Below are 26,460 nucleotides of genomic sequence, written 5' to 3' on the forward strand. Positions count from 1 at the left end.
CTCTGGCTCAGCACAGGCCGGGTGGCTAAACATTTGTTTCCAGAGTTCACTTGAATATTCTAAGTCCTTGAAGTTATCTACTAAGGCATTCTTGTTTGCTTGTTTTTGACAGGTTCCTTCTATGTAGCCCAGGCTAACCTTAAACTTATGATCCTCCTGCCTCAGCCTACCAGGTTGTACAATTATGAACCTTTGCCATTATGCCATGCAACACTCCCATTTTTGCTGATACCATGTGCCTGATAATACCGCACATGAAGATATGCAGGCAAAGTTAGAGCTCTGGGTATCACTTTTGCTGTTCAGTAGCTTGTCAGACAGTTAAAACAGTCGCAGTGCCATTCGCAGAGAACCATGACTGAGGCGTGTGTACTCCACGCACAGATACCTTGGACATATGATGTGGATATGGGGAAAAGACCCACCCTACAAAACATGAAGTACAGCTTGTGTCGTGGAGTACACCGGAAGCCTGACATCTTCCCTGGTAGGACCTATAAAGAAGTCTGTTTGAGGCGTTTCACCACTATACATACTACTGGTAAATAAGAAATTATGGGCAAGCAAATAATGGAAACAAATTTCAGGGCCGGGGAGACGGCGCTGAGGGAGGTTATGAGCTCTGGCTGCACACACGGTGGCCCACAACGGTCCTAACTCCGGTTTTGGGGATCTTTGGCCTCCAGGCACACCAAGCATGGAAAGTAGTGCACACACGTACAGCAGGCAGAACAAAAAATTAAAATAATTTAATTTAAAAAATTTAAAAACAATTACCAATTAGAGATTTATCAAAAGCATATTAGATAATATCCACAGATTAGGTTGACATCTGTTCGCAGAAAAGTTTATCCATTATTTTTATTAAAATAACATTTCTATTTCTACAATGAGCTGGAGAAATGGCACAAGAAAATCGATTTCTTAAAGTAGCATCTTTTCTAATTTTCTATTAAGGGTTAGATCTTAGTTACAAGGTCATATCTCTAAAGCCAGGCATAGTGACAGTGCCTGTAATCCCAGGCCTTGAAAGGATGACACAGGATTGTCCTGCTGCATAGTGAGTCCAAAGCCAGTCTGAGCTACAGAGTGAGATTGTGTCAAAAATATAAGAAGTCACATCACTCTGAACCGTATCCACCGAACTTGATGTGACCACACTTACTCTCTGCATACATTCCTTTTAGGTAGGTGCTCTGGTTTATCTTGAAATGGCCAACTTCCAGAAACAGGGTTGTCAGATCAAAAGAACAAGGGTTAATATTTCAACAGAGAGAATGTATATATACATTTTATTATATACAAGGAATAAAGTTTTAAAAGATAGAGAAAATAGAAGTCATTGTCATAATTGGTACTTTGAAAACAATCTTGTCATTTCTAAGAGACACAGGCCTTAGAGTGGGGCCTCAAAGGATGAGTTAGAGCTCTGGACAGGTCTCCTGTAACAGCAGCTGACACTGCAGAGAGCCTGAGGACACAGGTCAGAACTCAGGAAGGAATGAGATGTGTGCGTATCAAGGAGGAACAAATAAGCCCCGGAGGAAGGGTTCTTCCAGGGTCAGGTTTATTTTTGACAATGATTGTAGAGGTAATCTGTGAAAAGTAAGATTTCTAGGTAAAACTCTGGGCTTCTCATAATAAGGAAACCTTTCTGTGGGCCTAAAAATGGTTAAGTGACAGGAAAAGTGAGAAAAGTGCTTAGCCCAAGACAAAACAGACAAGGCTGGTTCGTGGTAGGGAAATGCACATGGAACGCAGCCTTAGACAGACAGCAAAGGAGATGGCATTCAGCAATACAAGTCTAAACCTGGAACAACGATTTCCATATTTGATATTTAATTATATACAAGAAAAGTACTTGTTACAGAAGAGCTTCTTTATATAAAAAGCTAGAAACACACATATTCAATGTAAATCCCAAGTGGCACCCCGATTACTACATACTTGGACTACAGGGATTATAAAAAAAGACTTTCAGCTCAGCTAAGGTTACTGTGGGCCTCCCATAGTCTGGTCTGTCCCATTTTCATCTCACATCGCTTCAGACTGTGGATTCAGGCTGTATTTTAAAGACGACACCCTAGCCCTGATCAGCTATAGGTTTATTGGAGGCGCGCAGCGGAAGTCTGCTCTTGGAGATGGAGTTCTCCGACACCTCTTCCACTTTACACTTCTCCACTGGGTTAAGGCCTCTGTTTTCTTTGTCTTTTCCATTTGGCTTTTTATGCTGTGGATTTAAGGGGGAGAAATGAAGTCACAATAATGTAACAAGACATTGTAATGTTTTATTATCAAAGTTCTATGTATCACAGACAAAAGTTTAAATTGGAAAACCACAAAACACAAAGACTCAACACAAATTTGAACCAACTTTTTTTTTTTTTAAACCAAGTAAGGCCTTCTTTATTTTACCAGTAATAGAAGTAGAAAGATTTGCCTCTCTTTTTTGTTTGGAGACAGGGTTTCTCTGTGTAGCCCTGGCTATACAGGAACTCACTTTGTAGAGCAAGCTGCCCTTGAACTCACACAAATACGCCTGCTTCTGCCTCCTGAGTGCTGAGATTAAAGGCATGTGCCACTACCACCTAGCAAGAAATATTACTTTTTTGCATTATTTCTAAAACATAATTACAAATTTCCCTTTAAGACAGTGGTTCTCAACAGCAGTGATTCTGCCCCCTGGTGGACACTGCCGATATCTTGAGACAGTTAGGTTAGCCCAAGTCCAAGTGCTCCAAGCTCCAGGAAGAGCTGGCTGCTGAGGAAGTGCTCAACCTGCCGGGTAGATGATTGGAAACCCAGTCTAATACTCGGCAGTGCTGCTCAGACAGAAGAAGATTCGCCACCACCAAGACTTTTATTTATCCTCTATTGAAAACGTGCTTCACATTCTACACCTCTGAAGTGAAGGCTACTGAGCAAGTTCTAGGACAGCCAGAGCTACACAAAACAATCCTGTCTCAAAAAACCGAAAGAAAAAGAAGAAAGAAAAAATAAAGAATTTTTACACTATGTCCCTGGAAACCTCTTACTTGAGGAAGAAAATCCTGCATGCTCAATTATGAACACTGAGACAAATAGCAAATCAACTCTAGAGATGTAACTCAATCACTCAGCATGACTAAGGCCCTGAATTCTAACCCCAGCACCAAAGAAGGAAACGCCACAAATAATAAGCAAGAATCCATTGAGAAAAAAAAAAAAAAAAAAAGAATCCATCGGCCGCCAGTGTGGCACATGGTGTGATGAAGAATGACTAGCTATGCCAGGCCAGTAACAAGTAAAGGGTTAAAAGAATATGGGGTAAAGCTGCCTTGGAGTACATAAAGGAGTTAAGGAAATCTGTAAAAATGTAACAGGTTAAACCTGGGACAGAGAGAGACCTTTAGACCTCCAGAAAAAGTAACAGTGTTTTTTGTTACTGCTTTGTTTTTAAAAGACAGGTCTTGCTTTGTTAGTCTAAGCTAGCTCCTGCCTCAGCCTCACAAGTGTGGGGATTTCAGGTGTATATTATCATGCCTGGCTACTGGCTAGGTAAGGCATGGTCTCTTCATATTAAGTTGTAAAATTTGAGTGAAATACATTATCAATTACCTGGAAAAATGGAACCCCTCCGCTGGAAGAGCAATCTACACTGGTATGTACACACGTCTCTTGATTTAAAAGGTCTTCAGTGCATGGCTCCAGAACCTCCCTCTCTTCTTCATCAGTGTCCTAAAGTTAGAAGTGATGAGTAGGTAAGTCCATGGCTAGATCATCATACTAAGCAGGGTATGGCTGGGCACGCTTTACAGTCCTAGCTCTCGGGAGGTACAGGCAGAAGCATTATAGGAAAGTTAAACTTTGACAATTATTAGAAAAATTACAAAACATAATGTATTGGCTTGTACTTGTTCTAATTTCTTACTTTTCTATACTAACTTATCTATTGCTATTAACTACAGGGCACAAACTGAGAGCTTGATTGCCTTGCTTCCAATTGTAACTTCATCTTTGTACCCTGAGACAATTCTTAGCTTGATCATTTTAAAGATACAGCAGCCATCCCACAAGGTTATTGAAAGGGTTAAGTTAGCATTCACAGAAAGAACTTAGAACAGTGTCTGGTATGTACTCACAGCTTAAATATAGGCTTTTTCTTATTACTATTTATTAGCCTAATTAATTAAAAATTAATCATTAAAAGAAAGCAACTCTCACAGAAAGCAGCATAGGACTGAAGAGTAAAAAGCAACTAACATTCGTTACATGAAACCAACCACACCCATCGTCCACAGGGTGAACATCTGCTGTTCAAATGGAAGGACCAGATCTTGGATCCCCAGCCCCTCTCTAAACATCGTGGGGATACAGCAGCCCATCTGTAACCCCAGCACTTGGGAGAACTGGTAACTGGTAGTTCTGGGTTCAAGTGAGAGAGAGACTCTTACTTCAGTATATATAGTGGAAAGCAGTTAAGGAAGGCATCCAAAATCAACCTCCTGCCTCCACTCCCATGCACACATGTGCCCCCATACATGCAATATGGAAAAGTTCTAAACTATGTATTAAATGTACCTGGCTGGTCTTTGTGCTGCCTTCGGGGTCGTTTGGCATCATTAATGGCTTGGGCTGTTTTTTCTGCAGCTGATCAAGGAGCTGATCCCGGGGTTCAGTTCTCACGAGTGTTGATGGATATAAATAACTTTTCCTCTCTGGTGTCATACCTTTATAGCAGACATTAGAAAAGCAGGGGGAAATTAAATATGAAACATAATTTTTAATGTTATCGTCAACCAGGCACATACTGGTTGATGCTAGCAATATTTTGTTAGGTAGTAATGGATCTTTAATAGATCTTGAAGTTCTCAAAAGTTATTTTACCTCCAAAAGTGTGAAGTTTTCATTTCTAAGAAAGTACAAAAGATGTATTAAGCTTATGAAAGATTTGGGGTATTCTGAGAATTGGAATTAAAAGTTTTACCAGCTTTGAAAGGAGTTATCATTTCATTATAAATTTGGTGTAGTGCCTTTTCACGTAGCATTTCATTTCCATTAATAGCTAATGATAAATCTGAAAGACTGAAGAAACTAAACCAATATTCTTTAGTATAAACTCTTCACAATTACTTCTTTAAAAGGAAGCTTTGAGATGTAATTTATATACCACAAAAAACATTCAAAAAAGTATATAACTCAAGGACTTTATAATGACTTTACAATGCAATGAGGAATCAATTATTAATAACTGTCAACTATTAATTGTTAATAAACTGTCAATGTGCAACAGATTAGCAATCATGGGTCTTTGCCATTTCTGATCTTTAAAACTGGTAATTTGTTTTGTTTTGTTTTCGAGACAGTGTTTCTCTGTGTAGTCCTGGCTGTCCTGGAACTCTGTAGACCAGGCTAGCCTCAAACTCAGAAATCCGCCTGCCTCTGTCTCCCAAGTGCTGGGATTAAAGGCATGCGCCACCACTGCTCCGCTAAAACTGGTAATTTTTAAATGATGCCAGTAAATAAGAGGGACGTGGAAAAAAAATGTACACTGCAGTGAGCTCTGTATTAAATAAGATTTAGCTTTTAAACTCATCTAGTATTTTTGGTATTAAAACATTCTTCTAGACACACTGTTGACTAAATAGTCATTAATTTTATTTGTTTTTAATGCTTTTTGGCTTCGGTTTGGTTTTTTGAGACAGGAGCTCTCACAGCCCAGGAGAGCATCAAGTTTACTCTGTAGCTAAAGATGAACTCCAGGTCATCCTACCTATTTATTCCTCCTGAGTACTGTCATAAAGTGTCGCCACCACACCCAACAATTTATTTTTTTTTCTCTTTCATCAGAATCTTGCTATGTAGCCCAGGATAGTCTCCAAGCGACAATTTTCTTTCCTCAGCCTCCTGAGGAAAATAAATTATAAAATTTCATAAACATTAAGATATCTAACTTGTTTATATGCATACTTTTAAGCTATACCAGGCTTTAAAAATGTTTTTTCTTAACAAAGTCAGTTATCTGAATGTTTATGAACTATTATTCCATTGTGCCCAAATTTCTAGGAATATGCCACTGACAAGAGGACAGCTAAGACTGGATTAGAATTATTTTGGTATTCTAAATTTTCCATATTTAAATTTTATTACAGCAAGATGATAAATTTCTGTCAGGCAAAAGTCGGCTCAGTTTCAAAGAGTATCTAACACTGTATACAGTTGAATTCAATTTGAAAAACTTCAACAAATTTGTTTTAAAACTACAGAGGGCTGGAGAGATAGCTCAGCACTTAAGAGCACTAGCTGCTCTTCCAGAGATCTTGAGTTCAATTCCCAGCAACCACATGGTGGCTCACAACCATCTATAATGAGATCTGGTGCCCTTTCCTGGTCTACAGGCATGCATGATTTACATAAATCTTAATGAAAAGTAAATAAAACTCATTCCTACCTCTACTTCCAGCTCCAGAGGGACTGGCCTCCAAAGGCACTGCACGCAAGCACATATATCCACCCACCCATGACCCACGTAAGTAAAATAAATCTTAAAAAGTAAAAATAACATACCTGTTGGGATATCTAGTTTCAGTTCCTGTTGCAGAAAGCAATTAAGCTTTGTTAAACCAGCTTTTATAGTTTCATCAAGCTTCAGGCTTCCTGCTTTAAATTTTTCTTCATCAGAAGTTATCCGAGCAGCAAAGGAGCCGTGCTGGTTCTCGAGAACTGCTGTGTGTCCTCTTATCTTTTCAGTGATCTCCGAACTTGAAGCTTCACAGCATCCATTTACAAACTGTAAAGGACAAGCGAGCTTTCATTACAAAATTTGTAAACACTTTTAGCCCACATATCATTTTTTATTACCTCGAAACTTCCCAAAGCAATTAGCCCCTGTATTCACTGCACCACACAGTGCTGGAACCTGAAGCACTCTGATCTGCCAAGCCATCTTTCTCACTATCCATCCTTAACATTACTCCAGTAACAGATATAAGGAACGGCTAACTTAAAAAAAATCAGACTGATAGTCTGGCAGTGGTAGCCCACACCTTTGATCCCAGAACTTAGAAAGCAGAGGCAGACTGATCTCAGTGAGTTCAAGGACAACCTGATCTACAGAGCTAGTTCTAGGACAGCCATATACACTCGTGTCCTCTCTCTCTCTCTCTCTCTCTCTCTCTCTCTCTCTCTCTCTCTCTCTCTCTCTCACACACACACACACACACACACACACACACACACACACACACCAAATAAGATTCAACTTTAAAAAGAATTTAAAACAGAAATTGGGAGAAATAGTAAATTAGATTTGAGACCTAAAAGACATGCTAAAACATGAAAGAATATCATGTATAAACATGACTACTATTATTGTCAAAAGCTTAAGTTATTCATTATATCTTAAAAGAATATATAATGTTTTGGGGCTTCTGGTGTTTTGTTTGTTTTTATGAGGGTCACATACATACATAGGATCACACTGTGTAGCCCTGACTCTCCTGGAACTACAGATCCCTATCTTTGCCTCCTGAGTGCTGGCATTGGATGAGTGCACTAGTATGTCCAGCTTCTATGTTTTAAAATCAATTCTAAGTCAAGAATACTTTTACTTCTGATTCTAGGTATTCTCTCCAAAGCTACTTCAGGTACAGACACATCACCTCCATTAAGTTCTGAAGCTCCTCCTTCCACTTGCTTAGGCAGGATGTCCACTGATCAGAAAAATGAACTGTACTTGTGCTCAGGGTCTCACATCTCTGTGTGAGCTCCTGGGACACTGTCTCCAGGTTACTGCTGAGTGAACTGCAGTGCCCCACAGACTCTTCAACCAACTGTGTGCCTTCTTGGTTAAAGTGTCTGAGTTCTTGTAATAATCCATCAGAGTCAGCAAGAATTTTCTTACTGTGAACTGTTGTTTTGTTGATTATATCAGTAGATGTCCTGTAAGAAAATAGCAGAATAACCGTGAGTGCGAAGCCAGCCTGCCCTACAAATCAAGGTCCAGGTCAATGTGAGCTACAGAGTAAGACTCTCAAAAAACCAACCACCAAAACCATAGATAGTTATCTGGCAACCAATTACTCATGGAGGACCAGGAAAACCACAGGTTGAAAGAGAAAAATCAGCAAATGCCAACAAGAAGCATTTTATAGGAGTCATCCTGTGAAATGCCTCAAAAAGCAATTAAAACCCTGGGCCTATGGTTTCAGCATTTGGGAAACAGAAACAGAGTTGCTTCAAAGTCAAGGCTATGCTGAGGTACATAGTGAGACCCTCTCCCAAAATTGGGGTGGACACAAAAGGATATATTCATACATATATATACACACAAAAAGTCCAAAAGTCACAAATTTACTTATAAGCAAACCAGAATTGTTTGTACTATCTGAAGTCATTCTTCCTTTTGAATATCTTTCCAGGCTTACAGAAGACATTAAAAGAAGTTAAAATTTTCTTACCGCTCTGTAATTTCTTGAATGCTGTTCAGTGGTTTCTGGATGTTTTCATACTTTTTCTCCAAAGCACAGAATCTCTCTGCCCAACTACTGCTTAACTGGCAAAGTTCCTGTAAGAAACAGTGAGAAGAGAAAGATTACAATGATAATATCTAAATGTTTGTCTTCTGTATTGAATGGTAACACAGTCATGGTCTCCCTATGGAGCTCAGGTCGGCCACTAACTTGCTTTGTCTTCCTGCCTCAGCTGCTGAGTGCTGGGGTTACAAATGCAGCTCTACACTCAGCTCATCCATATAAATTCCTGACAAAACACTTGACAGGGTTTCTCTGTGTAGCCCTGGCTGTCCTGGAACTCACTCTGTAGACCAGGCTGTCCTTGAACTCAGAAATCCACCTGCCTCTGCCTCCCAAGTGCTAGGATTAAAGGCATGTGCCAGTGACTAAACATTTTTAACTTCACCTCTCACACAGAGGAAAGCATGGAAAAAAACATTGAAAGAACATTTTAGGACTTTTTTTTTTTTTTCATTTTAGGGCTTTTAAAAAAGAGTAAAGAATTACCAAAAAGTTCTTTGGCTTTCTTTTTTAGAGAAAGGGTCTTATCATGTAGCCTTAGCTTGACTAACCAAGCTTCTGCTGTGTGTTATTACTAAGGCCCTAAGAGGAATGGCTGCTGGAGCTGCAGCACTGATCACCCTGGTAATCAGAGAGCAGGAGGCCGAGGTGAGAGGAGCCAGAGCTTAGTCCACAGCAGTAACTTGCAGGTCAGGGGAGGGGGACGACCCTGCAGCCCTCTCTCTTTAAATGCTGCCGCGGCCTTCCTCTACAGACATTCTTTCCATTCTGTTCATCTTGCTAGGAGGAAAGGACCATTTTGTTTGTCCTGATATGGTAAAGCACCTAAATAAGTATTTTTGAGCCAGGTGGCAGCGGTGGCAAATCTCAGATGCAGAAGCAGGTGAATCACTGTGCATTCTGAAGCTAGCCTTATCTACACAGTGAGTTCCAGGACAGCCAAGACTACCCAAAGAAACCCTGTCTCTAAAACAAAAGACCCAAAGACCCTTGAAAGTAAGTATTCTCAATTATTTTAAGAATTACCATCAGAAACAACAGCAACTGTGGTGACCTTGGGCCTTGAGAGATAGGTTATTGAATCCATTAAGGCATTAGAAATGGTAGTTAAGAGATACCTGTGAATGGGTTTCCTTTATTGTCTTCAGGTCTTCAGTTAGGTTTCCACAAAGCTTTTGTGATTCAACCAAGGAAGAAACTGTATTTTGTCGGAGTTCATGTAAATTGTTACACAATATACTGAGAAAACTGTCTATTTCTCTTTTTTGATCTTCTACCTTTGAGGGAAAAAAAAATTAGTTTCTTTTTTAAGGTAACCAATCAAATCTGAGGAATTAAGAAGATAACATGTATACCTTTTCAGCCACTGTAGATGAAGCCCTGAAAATATGCTGTAGTTGCCTATTTATGTTCAAGATGGAGACCACACCAGGGGCTATGATGGTCTTCACGGAAGAGAAAAGGTCGGTCACAAGTTCATCCTGATTTTTAAAAAAAATACTTCCTTAAAAATGAGTTCATTTGCATTATCTTGGTTGATATATCTCAAATATTTACAAACACATTCAAAATTCTGAATTGATATTCTTTGTAACCTAAAGAGACTCAGTTGCATACCTAGTTTATATTCTGCCTGTTGTTAGTCCCACTCCAGTAACTAAACAATGTTCACTAAGTGTATAGTAACTGCTAAGCTTTCTCTTTTGTGTTTATATCTCTTGTGTATGTATGTGCTGAGGTCTGTGCATCTTAGAGCACAGGCTGACCTGACACTCACTGTAGCTGAGGAAGCTCTTGGCCCCCTTTCCCTCCTGCCTCCACACTACCAGGAGCACAGGCATGTACCATGATGCCTGCATTTTTAGTCAAGTTTTAACAATCTAATGGAGAGTTCAAAAGAGAAAAATAAGAGTGAAGTGTTGAGAATCCAGCACTCCAGTTTGATCCCCAGCATAATTAAAACAACAAAATCTACATGTACATCTTAACATTAGGAATTTTAAACAGCCTTAGGTTACTGATCAAAAAATCGAAGCCAAAAAAAATCAAGAGTAGGTCTTAGGGGGCTGGAAGGATGGCTCAGTGCTTAAGAGCCTGTGCTGTTTTTGTAGAGGCCCAGAGTTCAGTTCCCAGCACCCATATTAGGTGGGTCCAGCTCCAGGGAATCCAAGATTGGCTTCTGAACTCCACAGGTACTCACACTCACTTGTACATACCCTCCTACCTCCACATAAACATTAAAAACAAAACAAAACAAACCCCAAAAACTCATAGGCTTTGGAGCCAAACATTATAGCTCATGCATGAAACCCAAGAGGCAAAAGCAGGATGATTATACTGAGATCTAAACCAGTCTGGACTAATGAGACCCAGGGCAACCTGAGTTAGAGGGCAACTTAGGAGAGTCAGTTCTCTTGAATTGTCTGGCTTCCAGGGACCATATGTCAGGCTTGGCAACAGACAGCCCGTCTGCTGTGACAACTCACCAGCTCAATTTATCTATAGTCTGTATTGTACTGTCTAAGAAGTTCTTGGTCATACTGCTTATTTCCTTTATATAGAATCTTTGCTTCTTTTTGAGGTTTATAATACTTAACAATTTTTATCTTTGTGTGTAGGAGTATTTTGTCTGTGTACTATATGCATACAGTGCCTTCCGAGGCTAGAAGATAACATCGGACCTTCTAGTGGAGTTGCAACGAGTTGTGAGCTGCCATGTGGATGCTGGAAATCACAAGAACTTTGTGAGTGACCACAAGTCTCACTAGGAACTGGTACTCTTGTTTGTGACTCGTCCTCAGGTGGCTTTAAAGTTACTAAAAACCAAGGATGGCTTTGAACTCTTGATCCTTTGCCTCCATCTTTCTTTTCTCCAAAAAAAAAAAAAGTGTGTGCCACCACCACCCGGCCTGTCTCCATCTTTCACAATTGCTGAAATTATAACATGTGAACTACAATGGACTATGAAAACTCTCAGCTACACCAAATGAGTGAAAACAGTTTCAAAGTTTAGTCATATCCTCTTGAGAACCAGTCTTTCTTTGAGGGGGAGGGGGAGACTAAAACAAAAGTCCCTTCTCTGTGTCTAGAGACTCTCAAGCTGGAAGAGCAGTTCATACTAATTCTGATGACCATCACTGTAAGAACATTAAAAGTTTTACTAACAATCAATCCCTGCAGGACACTTTTACTCTGTGCTGCTAACGACTGCTCTTCCAATATCATATCAGAGATCTGAGAGACCCGAGTCGAGACATTTCCTGGAATGGACATGAGAGATTCAAGTGCTGTTGTGGTCATGGTGTCTAGTGCAGAAACACTGGAAGACATCAGGTCACCTACAAAAAAAAGAGAAAGAAAGGAGAGATGAATTTTAGCATAAATGTATTCAAATGGAGTTGAGACCACCTTCAATAGGTCAAAATCAATCTTTATTGTAGAATTTGCAATAACTGCATTAAAGAATTCTTACTACATAATCAAGAAAAAATTTAAATATGAATGTTCTATAAGCCCTTGCATATTAAAAAGCATATCATCTGTAAGTATACCTTAGAATAATTTTAAAGATAGAATAGATTTTTCTTCATTTGAGATGACCTTAACACCAGTCAACAATGTTTCAGCTTCCCAAGTGCTAAAATAAGAGGTGTGAGCCACCAGGTTTAAGAAGCGGAATGTTCTAAAATTAGCATCTAATCTAGACAGGAGCTTATGAAAAAGAGAGAACTACATCTAATTATTGTGAAACACACTTTTTTTTCTCGAGACAATTTCTCTGTATAGCCCTGGCTGTCCTCGAACTCAGAAATCACTGCCCGGCATGAAACACACTTATAACCCCAGCACTTTAAAGGTAGAGACAGAAGGATCAGGTTAAGATACACACAGTTCAAGGTAATTCAAGGTCGCCCTCACAGCTACATAGTAGACAGGAGGTAAAGCTTTTACATGAGACTCTATCTCAAAAGGAAGCATTAAAACACACACACACACTTAAAACTCTTGATAAAACAATTCATCTCTTAAAAATATTTATTGCCAGGCGGTGGTGAAGCACACCTTTAATCCCAGCACTTGGGAGGCAGAAGCAGGCAGATTTCTGAGTTCGAGGCCAGCCTAGTCTACAGAGTGAGTTCCAGGACAGCCAGAGCTATACAGAGAAACCCTGTCTCGAAAAACCAAATCCAAACCACCAAAAAAAAAAAAAGAAAAAAAACGAAAAAAAATTTATTTCTAGTGATAATTTGATAAATCTTATTTTATAGAAAAAAGTCTAAAAAATACAATCTGTAAAATTTATTGCAAAGAAAGCAAAAGCATTAATCTCTTGCCTAAACAGCTGACATGTTCAATGGGACAGGTTCTAGTGACACTCTCTCCTGAGCTGTTGGATTTTTGTTTGTTTACAATAGTATTAGTTATTTGAGACATGTAGATTCATACCTGTAGCCAGCGGTGGTGGCGCACGCCTTTAATCCCAGCACTTGAGAGGCAGAGGCAGGTGGATTTCTGAGTTCGGATTCCTGAGTTCGAGGCCATCCTGGTCTCCGAAGTGAGTTCCAGGACAGCCAGGGCTATACACAGAAACCCTGTCTTGAAAAACACCAAAAAGAAAAAAAGAAAAGAAAAAAACAACAACAAAAAAAAAAACCCAAAAAACAAAAGACAAAAAAAAAAAAAGATTCATACCTGTAAACCTCAGCTTGCAAGATGAGGCTGGAGGATCACAAATTAAAGCCAGTTTGTGCTACACGATGGCTTTAAATTCAAACTGATTGGGGCTGGAGAGATGGCTCAGCAGGTAAGAGCACTGACTGCTCTTCCGAAGGTTCTGAGTTCAGTTTCCAGCAACCACATGGTGGCTCACAACCATCTGTAATGGGATCTGATGCCCTCTTCTGGGGTGTCTAAAGACAGCTACAGTGTACTTACATAAATAAATAAATATTTAAAAAAAAATCAAACTGGTCAACTTAGTAAGACTGTCTCAATCTCTAGATAGATAGATAGATAGATAGATAGATAGATAGATAGATAGATAGATAGATCTATAATTGGTTAACTTAGTGAGACTATGTCTCAATCTCAAGATAAACAGACAGACAATGAGGGAAATTAAAAAATAAAAAATTAAAACCATGAAATTGACATATATGAAACATATACAGGAAGACTAGAATGGGCTAGGAACTTAGCTCAGTTGTTAGGACACTTAATAGTCACAAAGCCCTGGGTCCCATCTCTGCTATCACATAGATCCAGGTATGACAGCCTATAATTACAGTATTCAAGTGGGAGAGACAGGAGGATTAGACCTTCAAGATCCTCCTTTGCTACATCATACCAACTTTGGGGCCAGCTTCAAAACAAAACAAAGACCATAGTAGCTGGGTTTAGTGATACTCTTCTTGTAATCTTAGTACTTAAGAAGCAGAGACAGAAGGGGCCTTAGAGACCAGTTGGACTAGTGTGGGGAAAGGAAGTGGAGGGAGAGAGTGGGGACAAGGGGAGAGGGAGGGAGAAGGAGAGAAGTTTGAGAGAGGAGAGAGCATAAGAGCATAAGTGAGCTAGCCTGGGTCTCAGTAAGCCAGCCAACCTACTCTACTTAGCCAATGAAAGATCTTGTCTAACAGCACTAAGGCGGAGGGCTAGAGATAGGAAGCTGGTTAAGAGCACTCACAGAGGTGAGTCTGATCCTAGCAACCGTATCTGGTGGTGGTGTTCCCACTGAGGGAATTCAACACCTATAGCCTCCATGGGTACATGCACTCACATACACAAACCCATGCAGACATACACACATACATGTAACTAAAAATAAAATAGTTTGCCTGGCCGTGGTGGCACATGCTTTTATTCCCAGCAGTCAGGAGGCAGAGGCAAAGGCAGATGGATCTCTGTGTGTTTGAAGTCACCCTGGTCTACAGAGCCACTTCCAGGACAGCTAGGGCCACACAGAGATGCCCTGTCTCAAACCACAAAGCAACAACAATGAACCCAAAAAGAAGATAACTCAATAATAAATAAATAAATAAATAAATAAATAAATAAATAAATAAATAAATAAATAAATAAATAAATAAGGTGGACGGTCCCTAAGGGGGAAAAAAAAAAGAAAGGCTGTTCTCTGGACTCCACATGTACACACATGTGAGCACACACGCGTGAGCACACGTGTGCGTGCGTGTACACACACACACACACACACACACACACACACACACACACACACACACACACACACACACGATGCCCAGCTGCAGAAGTGCTTAGACTTACCGAACAGTGTCCTATGCGCGTCTAGCATGGCCTTTTGTTTGGCACTGCCATCCTTGATCAGCTCTTCCATATTATTAAACAGGCTGCTGAGGGTTTTGCCAAAGCTCTCCTGAGCTGCAGCGTTGTGCTCATCGATGGCTCGCTTCCGGTCCAGCTTAGAATGTAGACCAGACACATCCCTGGTGGTTTCTTTAACTGTGCTAAGCAGCTGCATGTTAGAAAACAAAACAAAGAAGATAACATTACAACAGTGTGACCAGTGTGCTAGTGCTCCATAAGGACCCCTCCCTGATGAGAACTAGATACAAGCTGGTATTCACTGTATCAGAAGTTAATCTTAAACTGGGCGGTGGTAGTGCTCGCTTTTAATCCCAGCACTTGGGAGGCAGAGGCAGGCAATTTCTGAGTTTGAGGCCAGCCTGGTCTACAGAGTAAGTTCCAGGACAGCCAGGACTACACAGAGAAAATATACCAAAAAAAAAAAAAAAAAAAAAACCCACAAAAAAACAAAAAAGAAAGTTAATCTTATGCTAATGTACCAGGTGCTCAGGAAGGCTTAGTCCCCACCAAGCCCCTCTCTCCCAGTCAACCATCTGTACAAAGAAAACTGACTTTGCAAATTTATCCTAGTAGTTATGTTTGTTCATAAATGTTTTTTCTTTTGTTTTACAGTCTCCTCAAAAATATACATTAAAATATGTAATACTTTCATTCCAGTTTTTTAAAAAGGGTTAAATAATATTGTTTCATAAATGGACAAAACATTTGGAATAGATAAAATCTTATCAAAATTTAAGCAAGGACACTTCTACCTACTCTTCAGTGTTCTCAGTACAGACAGAGGACAAACCTTGCTGGCCGTATCATGAAGCTTCTTCTCAGTTCTTTCCAAGGCTGAAGAGACATATTCCTCTTTAACAAGTTGTAATTTTGTTTCTTGCAAATGTTTCTGAGTGGTTTCAAGTTCCTGTGTCTTGGTTTGCAGGTCAGATTTACACTGGTCAAGTTCGTTCTTACTATCCATAAATAACTCCGTAGCCTACATGTAATAAATACATTAAACAATTCTTTAAGAATCAAAAAAAAAAAATGCTGTGGCTGGTGAAACACTTGGCTAGTTAAAAATACAGGGAAGAGAAATTATTCAAATGTAAAAATTGTAATAGTTTGTCAGACTGATTACAACATTTTCAATGGTATCTGGCCTGCTCCTATAAAGCTATTCAAACATGTTACAGGTCTAGCAGTGGTATTAGCCCTTCAGGGTCCCCTAGGACCCTGAACAGCCATAGTAAAGTGCACCAGGAGGGTGGCACAGGAAGAGCCTGGCTGCTGTCTAAGTGTCCCATAGCTCCAATGTCTGCAATCCTTACCTTGAAAGGGAACTGGGGGAACGTTCAACTGGCAGAGTGCTTACCTAGCATAAGCAAAGCCCTAGGTCCCACTCCCAGGCTCTGCATAAAGAGCAGGCACAGTAAAGTGCTGCTAGAATCCAGGTAGAGATGAGAAGTCCAAGGCCATCCTTGGCTACACAGTAAGTTTTGCTGTTCTTGAGACAGGGTGTTTCTATGTTGCCCAGGAAGCCTGGAACCGACCACATGGACTAGGCTGGCCTCTAACTCATAGAGATCCGTCTGCTTCCGCCTCCTAGGTAGCTGAAGGCATGTGTCTGACATTAGCCTAAATTACATGAGAATTGTCTCAAAATAAAAGCTAAGTAAACCATGAATTCTAGGATTGTAGCAGGCTTTGAAGGCTTGTACAAGTAAACTCTATAGAGTGTTTACACAATAATGAAATCACATATAATACATTTCTCAAAAATATAACCCAGTCATTAAGCAAATGCCTGACTGTGATTTCTTTTAAATGTATTAAGTGTCAAAATAGAAGGCTTTTCATTACTAACAAAGGTAAAAATAAAATACAACTTACCTTAAATATAAGAATCAAAAAAATTCTGTAAAAAAAAAAAAACTGAAAGAAAAAAGTTCCTATGCATGCTAAACTTCTTTGAGCAGTTCCTTTTCAGTGACCTTGTGTGTCACCCAGAATGCCTACCTTACTGAGCTCCTCCTCAAGAACACCGATTTTTTCAACCAATTCAACAATTTGTTCCTCCTGAAGAGTTACTTTTCCATTCATGGCTCTAAAAGTTTAATACAAATTTAATACTTAATGTTTTGTTCTAAATCCTACAAAATTTTGGTATTGCAAATCACAATAATACAACATAATAGAACAATATCATGGCAGCTACACAAACTCATCTCCACACTCCTCTCCCTCATGATGATAACTGGGCAGTGATAAATGGCAATAAGCAAATGCAGCCTCTTTGGGGGAACACTTACCTATGTTTAGTTTAGGTGTGAGTGTTTTGCCTACATTTATATGTCTGTGTACCATTTGCAAGCCTGGTGTCCTTGGGCATCCCTCTGCAACTGGAGGTTCAGCCAGTGTGAGCCACCATGCCAGTGCTGGGAATTGAACTAGGGTCATCTGGAACAGCATCCAGTACTCTTAACTACTAAGCCATCTCTCCAGCCCCCTCCCTGTTTTATAAATGCAACATTTCTTATTTGACCTCTACCCTAAAACTAAGAACCTTTCTCTATGGAAGAAAGGCATGTGTATACAAATCTAACTTGATATGCTAAGGAGCTAGGAAGTAACTCAGTGATAGGATGCTTTTCAGCACACACAAGAGACTCTGGATTTGATCCCTAGCACCATAGAATACATATAAAATAAAACTTTATGTTGAGAAAATAGAAAAAATGACAGAGTGGGGAAGTTAATACAAAGTAGAGATGGGCAGGATATAACCTAAGAGGCTGTGAGCAGTGATACATAATATAAAAATGCCCCCAGTGTTCTAAGTGCTTAAGACTTGAAGACATGAAGCATCACAAGAAATAGGTGAGATAAAAGACTAAAACCAGCTAAGGGACTGATTCAAAGTAGGTATATAGAGCAGTATCGATCCTCAGAATCTACAGGGGATGTCCCACTCACAGTGTATTAGGTGTACAAGTACCACTGTTATATAAGACTAGGTGTACAAGTACCACTGTTATACTAGTACTAGGACTTGTGAGATTCTCTAGGGCAAAATTTCTCAGCTTTAGCAGTTCAGGTGCCTTATACCAGACAGTTCTTTGTTTTTGTTTTGTTTGTTTTGGGTTTTCTTTTTTGTTTTGTTTGTTTTGTTTTTATATTTTGTATTTTTTATTTTTGGTTTTTTCGGGACAGGGTTTCTCCATATAGTCCTGGTTGTCCAGAAACTCACTCTGTAGACCAGGCTGGCCTCAAACTCAGAAATCCGCCTGCCTCTGCCTCCCAAGTGGCAGAGGGATTACAGGCATGCACCACTACCGCCTGGCTAGAACTTCTACATCATGACATTTTAGCAAATGTGCTGAGGAACTGTAGCAGTAGGGAGCTGTGGAGAAGACCCTAGTTACAGAGCCGGTCTTCTTCCCCCCTCCCCCACCAGATAGGGTTTCTCTGTGTAGCCCTGGCTGTCCCGGAACTCATTCTGTAGACCAGGCTGGCCTCGAACTCAGAAATCCACCTGCCTCTGCCTCCCAAGTGCTGGGGTTATAGGCGTGCGCCACAACTGCACAGCTAGGGCCAGTCTTGTTCTCAGACCTAGACACCAGCAGAAACTTTCAAGCTCACTCAGGAACTAGGAATCTCTCAAGTCATGTGGAATTATGCATGGATTCTATCAGGAAAAACAATTTTGTTTTCTCATTTCTTTTGCTTTTTTGAGATAGGGTGTATCAGGAAAACTTTTAAGCTTTAGGAATCTTTATTCATAGTGATGGAATTAACAAGAACAAGAAATACTGAAAAGGCAAAATACATAGGGAAAGGTCAGGTTTTTCCTTTTTTTAAGGATTTATTTTATTTATTTCATGTATATGAGGACACTGTTGCTGTCTTCAAACACACCAGAAGAGGGCATCAGATCCTATTACAGATGGTTGTAAGCCACCATGTGGTTGCTGGAAATTGAGCAGTCAGTGCTCTTAACTGCTGGGCCATCTCTCCAGGCCGAAGTAGCACTTTTAACCATAAAACTCACAGGCCTTCCAGACCCACTTAAAGAGTTATGCTGATTTCTTGGGTGTTGGGAAATTTCAGAAACGACTGACTGACTGGTGGTTTAGCTCAAGTGTTAAACTGTCAGAGGATAGAGGTAATGGAAGAAAAGAAATTGAAAATGACTTTAAAGAAGAAAAAAAAGAGGTTCCTATCTCCAGTGCAGTGATGGTTACACAAATGTAAACGTAAGTCACAATGGTATAGAATCCATACATGTGCTACCAGTGTTAGTCTCCTAAATTTACTATTGAATCACAGTTATATAAAGGAATATTGGTGGAAACTGGGTAATTAATACATGGAAGCCCATATAGTATTTATGGCCTATCCTATAATTTTTGTACTTAGAAAGCTGCAGTAGGAATACCTATAAGTTCAAGGCCAGCCTGACCTGCAGTGAGTTTAAGGCCAGCTAGGACCACAGAGCAAAATTCGGTTTTAAATAAAAATAAAAGAGCTGACTGAAGATGTGACTTACATGGTGAAGTACTTATTTAGCATTAATAAAGCCCTGGGTTTGAGCCCCAGGACCACATAAAACTAAGCAAGGTAGTACATGCCTGTATCCCAGCACTCAGGAGGTAGAGGCAGGAGGATCAGAAGTTAAAGGTCATCCTTGACTCCACAATGAGTTTGAGACCAGTCTGGACTACATGAGACCCTGCCTAAATAAATGAGTGAAAAACCATGATGCATGGGATTTCTCTGTACTAGTCTTATAACTTTTCACATAAACCAATAATCTTTTTAAATACAAACTCAGCTAAAAGACTTTCTAAAAAGTATGATAACAGTATTTGTATGTGTATGTTTTTAAGCATTTATTTAGGGAGGGAGATGGCACATGTGTTACAGCATACACATGAAGGTCAGATGATAACTCTGGGGTGTTGGTTCCTCTATCACATGGACTCTAGGGATGAACTCATGTCCTCAGGCTTGGAGGCCAGCACCTTTACCTGGGCCCATCTCTTCACACACACACACACACACACACACACACACACACACACACACACACACACACACAACACTCGAGCCTGCACAAATATTGTGGTACAGGTGTGGAGGTCAAAGTACAACTTGTGGAAGCAGGATCTTTCCTTCCACAAAGTGGGCTGCAGACATCAAACTCCAGTCCTGAGTCTGCAGCAAGGATCTTTGCCCACAGCCGTCACACTGGCTCAGAAACTACTTTTTAATGTCAAACCAAAATAAGCACTTATGGGCAGTAGACATTATTTCTTTATTGCAGCATTAGTAAATTTTACTTCAAGCTACTGTTATCTAAAGTATGGTTTTAGAAATGGGTATGTTGGTACACCTATAATTCCAGTAACTGTGATTCAGAAAGCTTCAGCCCCGCCTGGAAGATGCATAGTAAAATTACTTCCAAAAACAAAAATAAGGGTAGTGGGGAGAGGGCTCAGCAGGTGAGAGCTTTGTCTGCTCCTCTGGGGAACTGGGTTTGATTCCCAGCACAGCAGGGCAGCTCACAGGGTTTAAAGTCCATCTTCAGGCCACCTCTTCTGGCCCCTATATCACTGCCTGAAATGGGGTATACAGCATACAGGCAGGAAAACCCTCCATATGCTTAAAATAAGTAAAAATGCTCAAAAAAAAAAAAAAATCCAGCTGGGCAGTAGTAGAGCAAGCCATTAATCCCAGTACTCAAGAGGCAGAAGCAAGTAGATCTCTGAGTTCAAGGCTAGCCTGGTCTACAGGGTGAGTTCTAGAACTAAAAGGCTATAAAGAAAACACTGTCTCAAAAAACCAAAATCCAAAAATACCTTAGAAATTAACTCTATAACCAAAGTCTTACCTAAAACTTTCTTCAGAGATATACACTCCATTTTTCTCACGAGCTGCTGCAAGATCTCGTTTCAAACGCTCGATCTCTTCAGTGTACTCCTATGCAAGAGGAATGTTACAGATAGGTAACAAGTTAGTTGGTTTTTGTTCTATCATTCAGTGTGGGAAGCATATGCATGAAATAAAACATGCTAGCCCTTTATGATTTTCAAACATAAAAAGTTACAATCATACTTTAAGAAGGGGGGTTTCACCCCACAGCCCAGGCTGTCCTTGGCAACCTTCAGTCTCAGCCTTTGAAATGCTGAGGTCACATGTGTAGATCTCTACCCCCAGCTATAACTATAGTTTAAAATTAATACCAATTTGTTTAGAAATGCTTTTAAAAAAAAATCCAGCTGGGCAGTAGTGGATAGTCTTTCAATGGCCATAATAAAATTCCTTAAATGTTTTCATTATAAACTAACTACCTTTAAATAATTAAGATCTCTACTGCTGTGATAAAACACCATGATCAAACAAAACTTGGGGAAGGAAGTATTTACTCAAGCTTACACTCCCTTACTGAGGAAAGCCAGGCAGGAACCTGGAGGCAGGATTCAAGCAGAGGCCACCGAGGAGTGCTACTTACTGGTTTTGTTCCTCGTGGCTGGCTCTACCTGCTTTCTTACAGAACCCAGGATCATCTGCCTAACTGACTGAAATCACTAACTGAAAAAAAAAAAAGATACCCCACAGGCTTGCCTATAAGTTGGTTTGGTCTGGTCATGTATTATCAATAGAAGTTCCCTGTTCCTAAATGACTATAGCTTGTGTCATGCTGGTAAAAAACTAACCAGGACAACCTTTGAGAATTCTTATACAACTACAGTTATTAAAACTAAGTAGTATTGGTGGGAAAAGAGATGAATAAATGAATGGAATAGAACACAGTCCAGAAATAGGCCCACATAAATTTGAAAAATTTGATATACTAGACAACTCAAAAAATTAAAAGCTTTTGCTCTGCAAAAGCCTGTGTGAAGATGAAAAGCCATCCAACAAAGGAGGAAACCATGTTTGCAAACATCAAATATCCAGAAAAGCTTACATGTAACAAAATAACTAAACTATATTAGAACCTAAAGGCTGGAGCGCTGGCTCAGCAGTTAAGATGGCTCACTGGTTGTTCACCCAGAGAACCTAGGCTCCATTCTCAGCACCCACATTTTGGCTCACAACCATCTATAACTAACTCTAGCTCCAGGGAAGCTGACTCCCTCTCTTCTTGATTCTACTGGCACCGCATAGATGTGGTACACACACATGCAGGCAAAACACCCATACACATTAAAAAAAATTCTTTAAAAAAAAAAAAAACCCGTTTAAAATGCCCCAATAAAAGAACAAAAAATCCATTGGAAAATAGTGCTAAAGACATGAACATGTCACCAAAAAGGACATCTGAGCCAGATGGTAAAAGTACACACCTTTAATCCCAGCATTCAGGAGGCAGAGGCAGGCTGACCTCTGAATTTGAGACCAACCTAGTCTACAGGAGTGAGTTCTAGGACCGGGCTACACAGAAAAACTGTCTTGAAAAAACAGAACAAAACAAGTAACAAAAGAGGACACATAAATAGCAAGTACAAGAAGATGTCCAACATCATTGGTCATTAGGGAAATGTACAGTAGACCCAGTGATATAACTAAACCCACCACATGTTCTCTGAATGGCCAAAGGGAAAAACAGTTGTCTCACCAAATGTGGATGAGGATGTAGAGAAAGTACATCACCTACATTGTTGTGGAAAGGCCAAATTATATAGGCACTCTAAAGAGCAGCTTATCAGAGCTGAGCACAGTGGTGCGGCCTGCACACAGCACTGAGTAATACAGCACTGGGGTAATACGGCACTGGGGTAATACAGCACTGGGGTGATACAGCATTGGGTAATAATACAGCACTGGGGTAATACAGCACTGGGTAATAATACAGCACTGGGGTAATACAGCACTGGGTAATACAGCACTGGGGTAATACAGCACTGGGTAATAATACAGCACTGGGGTAATACAGCACTGGGTAATAATACAGCACTGGGTAATAATACAGCACTGGGGTAATACAGCACTGGGTAATAATACAGCACTGGGTAATAATACAGCACTGGGGTAATACAGCACTGGGTAATAATACAGCACTGGGTAATAATATAGCACTGGGGTAATACAGCACTGGGTAATACAGCACTGGGGTAATACAGCACTGGGTAATACAGCACTGGGGAAGCAGAGCCAAGAGGGTTAGAGTCCAATGCCAGCCTGAGCTTCAGAGATTCAACTTCACACCATCACAAGAAACTACTTTAGTCATTCCTTAAAAACTGAAGCATCAAGCCGGGGCGGTGGTGGCACACGCCTGTAATCCCAGCACTCTGGGAGGCAGAGGCAGGTGGATTTCTGAGTTCGAGGCCAGCCTGGTCTACAGAGTGAGTTCTAGGACAGCCAGGGCTATACAGAAAAACCCTGTCTCAAAAAAACCAAATCAAAAAAAAAACAAAAAAACAAACAAAAAAAAAACAACAAAAACAAAAACCTGAAGCATCCAGGTACCATGTATCACAGCTAATTCACTCAGACAATTACCACAAAGCTATGAAAGTCTGAGTGTAGAGGAGGAGTGTTAGCTGTAAAAGCATTTGTCACAGGAGCCCAACAACCGCTGGAACCCACTGTGAGATATAGACTTCCACAGGCATGCCATGGCATGACCACAGATGGACACACAGTAATTGTCCTGTGGTGGTTTGGATGAGAATGCCCCCCCCCCATCCCCCAGGTCCCCTAACCCCTGCCTCATACATTTGAATCCTTGGTTCCCAGTTGACTTGTTGGGAAGGAGTGAGAGGCGTGGCCTTGTTGGAGGTGAGCTTTCAAAAGCCTATGCCAGGCTCAGCCCTGCTCTCTCTCTGCCTCCATCTTTCACATCAGATGTGAGCTCAGTACCACGCCCGCCTACCACCATGCTCCCCACTATGATCTTGGACTAAACCCTTTGAAACTGTAAGCAAGTCCCCAATTAAATGCTCTATTTTATACGTTGCCTTGGTCATGGTGTTTCCTCACAGCAATAAGAAAGTAAGACAGACATGTATGTTTACACAAATTCTACAAATTAATATAAATAGCAGTTTCATTTGAAATAAAAAAAATGAAGCTATTCTAATAAATCATTCAAGAGTGGCAAAAATTATACAAATAGCACACAAATACCATAAAATACTACTCAACACTAAAAAAACCTATCAAAATTCATGACAATTTCGGTGAAACTCCAGAGAATACTACAAAATTTAAAAAGAGAACTCTAAAAGTTCATAAGCTATACACAATTTCCTTCAATAATACTTCTGAAACTACACAATTCTGTAGAATTGTGAGACTAATGAGTACAGGAATTAGAGCTAAGAAGAATGGAGAAAATTCTACAAGCATCTTATGGTATTTTTGGAAATAATCAATTGGTTGATATATAGTATCATCCATATACTTGAATATTATTCACCAGTATAAAGAAATAAACTACTAATAAAACAACATTTTTATATCTCAAATGTTATACCAAGTAAAAGAAAGAAGCAAAAGCCAAAATAGTTAATGATTCTCTGTCTAGGAAATGTGTAAGAAAGGCAAACTCTCTATAGAAAGCATATTGATAAGCCAGGCATGGTGGTTCATGCCTATAATCCCAGTACAAAAGATGCTGCACAGGGGGAGCATCAGGAAAGAGGTGCCAGGCCAGCCTGGGCAACAGAGCAAGTTCCAAGACAGCCAGGAACACAGAGAAACCCTGTCAAAAAGCCAAAACCAACCAACCAAACAAAATCATAATTACCTTAATAAGAGCTTTTTTGGTGAGTTTTTGGTTAACTTCAGGCTTATTCATTATGTTCTTTGCTCTGTGAGCATATTCCAACGTACTCAGAGTTTCCTGTTATGAAAAGGAAAGGTTAATAATTACTGAGGGCATGGGGTGAAAATAAAGATATTCTTATTTAAAAAGTACTACATAATTTACAATCTAATTTCTATCTGTGTTTGATCATATCTATCTAGTGTGTGATCGTATTTATCTACCCACTGTTGTATCCTTGTGTGTGCTGTATGTGTGGTGAGTGTGGAAGCCGTCGGGACATGGTGGCACATCTTCAGCACACTCCACCTGTGCTGTGAGGTGGTGCCTCCCAATGACCATGAACTGAACTGGCTGAACTGGCTGGCCAGTGAGCTCCAGAGATCTGAATGTCTCCTCCCAAAGTCAGAACTGCATCACCAAACTTAGCTTCAATGTAAAAACTGGGAATCTGATTCGGGTCTCCTCAAGCTTGTATGACAAGCACTTTACCAACAGAGCCAGCAGCTCAAGCCTCCTACACAGGTCTTAAACTCAATGAACTCCACCAGCTGGTGAACAAACAAAACATCCTTTTATTTTTTTTTACTACAGAAACAATTTTCTCAAAGATAAAATCTTTGGTCTTAGAAGGAAATTCATTAAGGATGATGTTCTGTAGTACAGAGAAGCTCAGGAAATAAAAGAATGCAGGTTTCTGAAGTTCCTGAAACAGATACACCAGGCCCCTCCCTCTCTAAGTGTATTATAAGTAGTAAAGACTACCAAGAGATTCACTCAGACCAAAAAGACCTTGAACTAGACACAGTGGGCCCCTCCCAGAGAGACACTCTCAGACCAGCAGAGCTACTACCAAACAAACCTTGCTGCCTGAGAGAGACAGACACCAGCCACCCACTTGGAGGAGACGTTCGTCAGCTTGTTGAGCTGTATGCAAGTTAAGCTGTCATGAGCAAATGCACACTGAGGATGGGAGGCGATTGGTGATGCAGATGTCTTTGAGTGATATCTGATCATATAAGTAACCTCACTCATATTACTACTGTAAGTTACCCCAATAAAACCCATTAGTTCACCAAGTTGATCTTTGGTAATGTCTTTACTTTGGTCTGGCCTGTGTTCTTTGAGGTGACATTTGTTGCTGAGGTGAGTAGATATTTGTTCATGAGATGCCAGAAACAGTGTTACACAATACCTATATGTACATAATTAATTATGCACCCATAAAAAAATAATGGGGGCCAGACGTGGTGGCACATGCCTGTAATCCCAGCACTTAGGAGACAGAGGCAGGTGTATTTCTGAGTTCGAGGCCAGCCTGGTCTACAGAGTGAGTTCCAGGACAGCCAGGGCTACACAGAGAAACCCAGTCTCAAAAAAACAAAAAAAAAAAAACAAAACAAACAAACAAACAAACAAAAAGAATAGGGACTAAAGAGATGACACAGTGGCTAAGAGCATGGACTGCTCTTCCAGAGGTCCTGAGTTCAATTCACAGCAATCACATGGTGGCTCACAACCATCTGTAATGGGATCCAATGTCCAATGCTCTCTTCTGGTGTGTCTGAAGACAGTGACACTCTACTCATATACATAAGCTAAATAAATCTGTATTTAAAAAATGAAGTGCTAAGCTAGGTGGTGGTGGTGCACACCTTTAATCCCAGCACTTGGGAGGCAAAGGCAGGCGGATTTCTAAGTTTGAGGCCAGCCTGATCTACAGAATGAGTTCCAGGACAGCCAGGGCTACACAGAGAAACTCTGTCTCGAAAAACAAAAAAAACAAAAAAAACAAAAAAAACAAAATCCAGTGGAAAAAAAGACAGCATTTTTAACAAATGGTGC

The 26,460-nt window shown here is 40.2% G+C and overlaps 1 protein-coding gene across 1 annotated transcript in view; it reads right to left on the reverse strand.

The window, feature by feature from the left end:
* Window positions 1-729: 729 nt before the first annotated feature.
* Window positions 730-26,460, reverse strand: part of Kif11 (kinesin family member 11) — a 40,252-nt gene continuing 14,521 nt past the window's right edge. Inside the window, exons 9-22 of the mRNA XM_052186650.1 lie at window positions 24,598-24,693; window positions 20,731-20,819; window positions 16,857-16,944; window positions 15,646-15,834; window positions 14,796-15,003; window positions 11,679-11,851; window positions 9,869-9,994; window positions 9,632-9,790; window positions 8,439-8,545; window positions 7,641-7,920; window positions 6,547-6,769; window positions 4,561-4,709; window positions 3,598-3,717; window positions 730-2,230 (exon numbers count right to left, since the gene is read on the reverse strand). Coding sequence (XP_052042610.1) covers window positions 2,084-2,230; window positions 3,598-3,717; window positions 4,561-4,709; window positions 6,547-6,769; window positions 7,641-7,920; window positions 8,439-8,545; window positions 9,632-9,790; window positions 9,869-9,994; window positions 11,679-11,851; window positions 14,796-15,003; window positions 15,646-15,834; window positions 16,857-16,944; window positions 20,731-20,819; window positions 24,598-24,693 — 2,154 coding nt within the window. The 3' untranslated portion in view covers window positions 730-2,083. The remainder of the gene's footprint in view (window positions 2,231-3,597; window positions 3,718-4,560; window positions 4,710-6,546; window positions 6,770-7,640; window positions 7,921-8,438; window positions 8,546-9,631; window positions 9,791-9,868; window positions 9,995-11,678; window positions 11,852-14,795; window positions 15,004-15,645; window positions 15,835-16,856; window positions 16,945-20,730; window positions 20,820-24,597; window positions 24,694-26,460) is intronic.

This window comes from Apodemus sylvaticus, chromosome 1 (assembly GCF_947179515.1).
Source record: "Apodemus sylvaticus chromosome 1, mApoSyl1.1, whole genome shotgun sequence".
NCBI classification, from domain to species: domain Eukaryota; kingdom Metazoa; phylum Chordata; class Mammalia; order Rodentia; family Muridae; genus Apodemus; species Apodemus sylvaticus.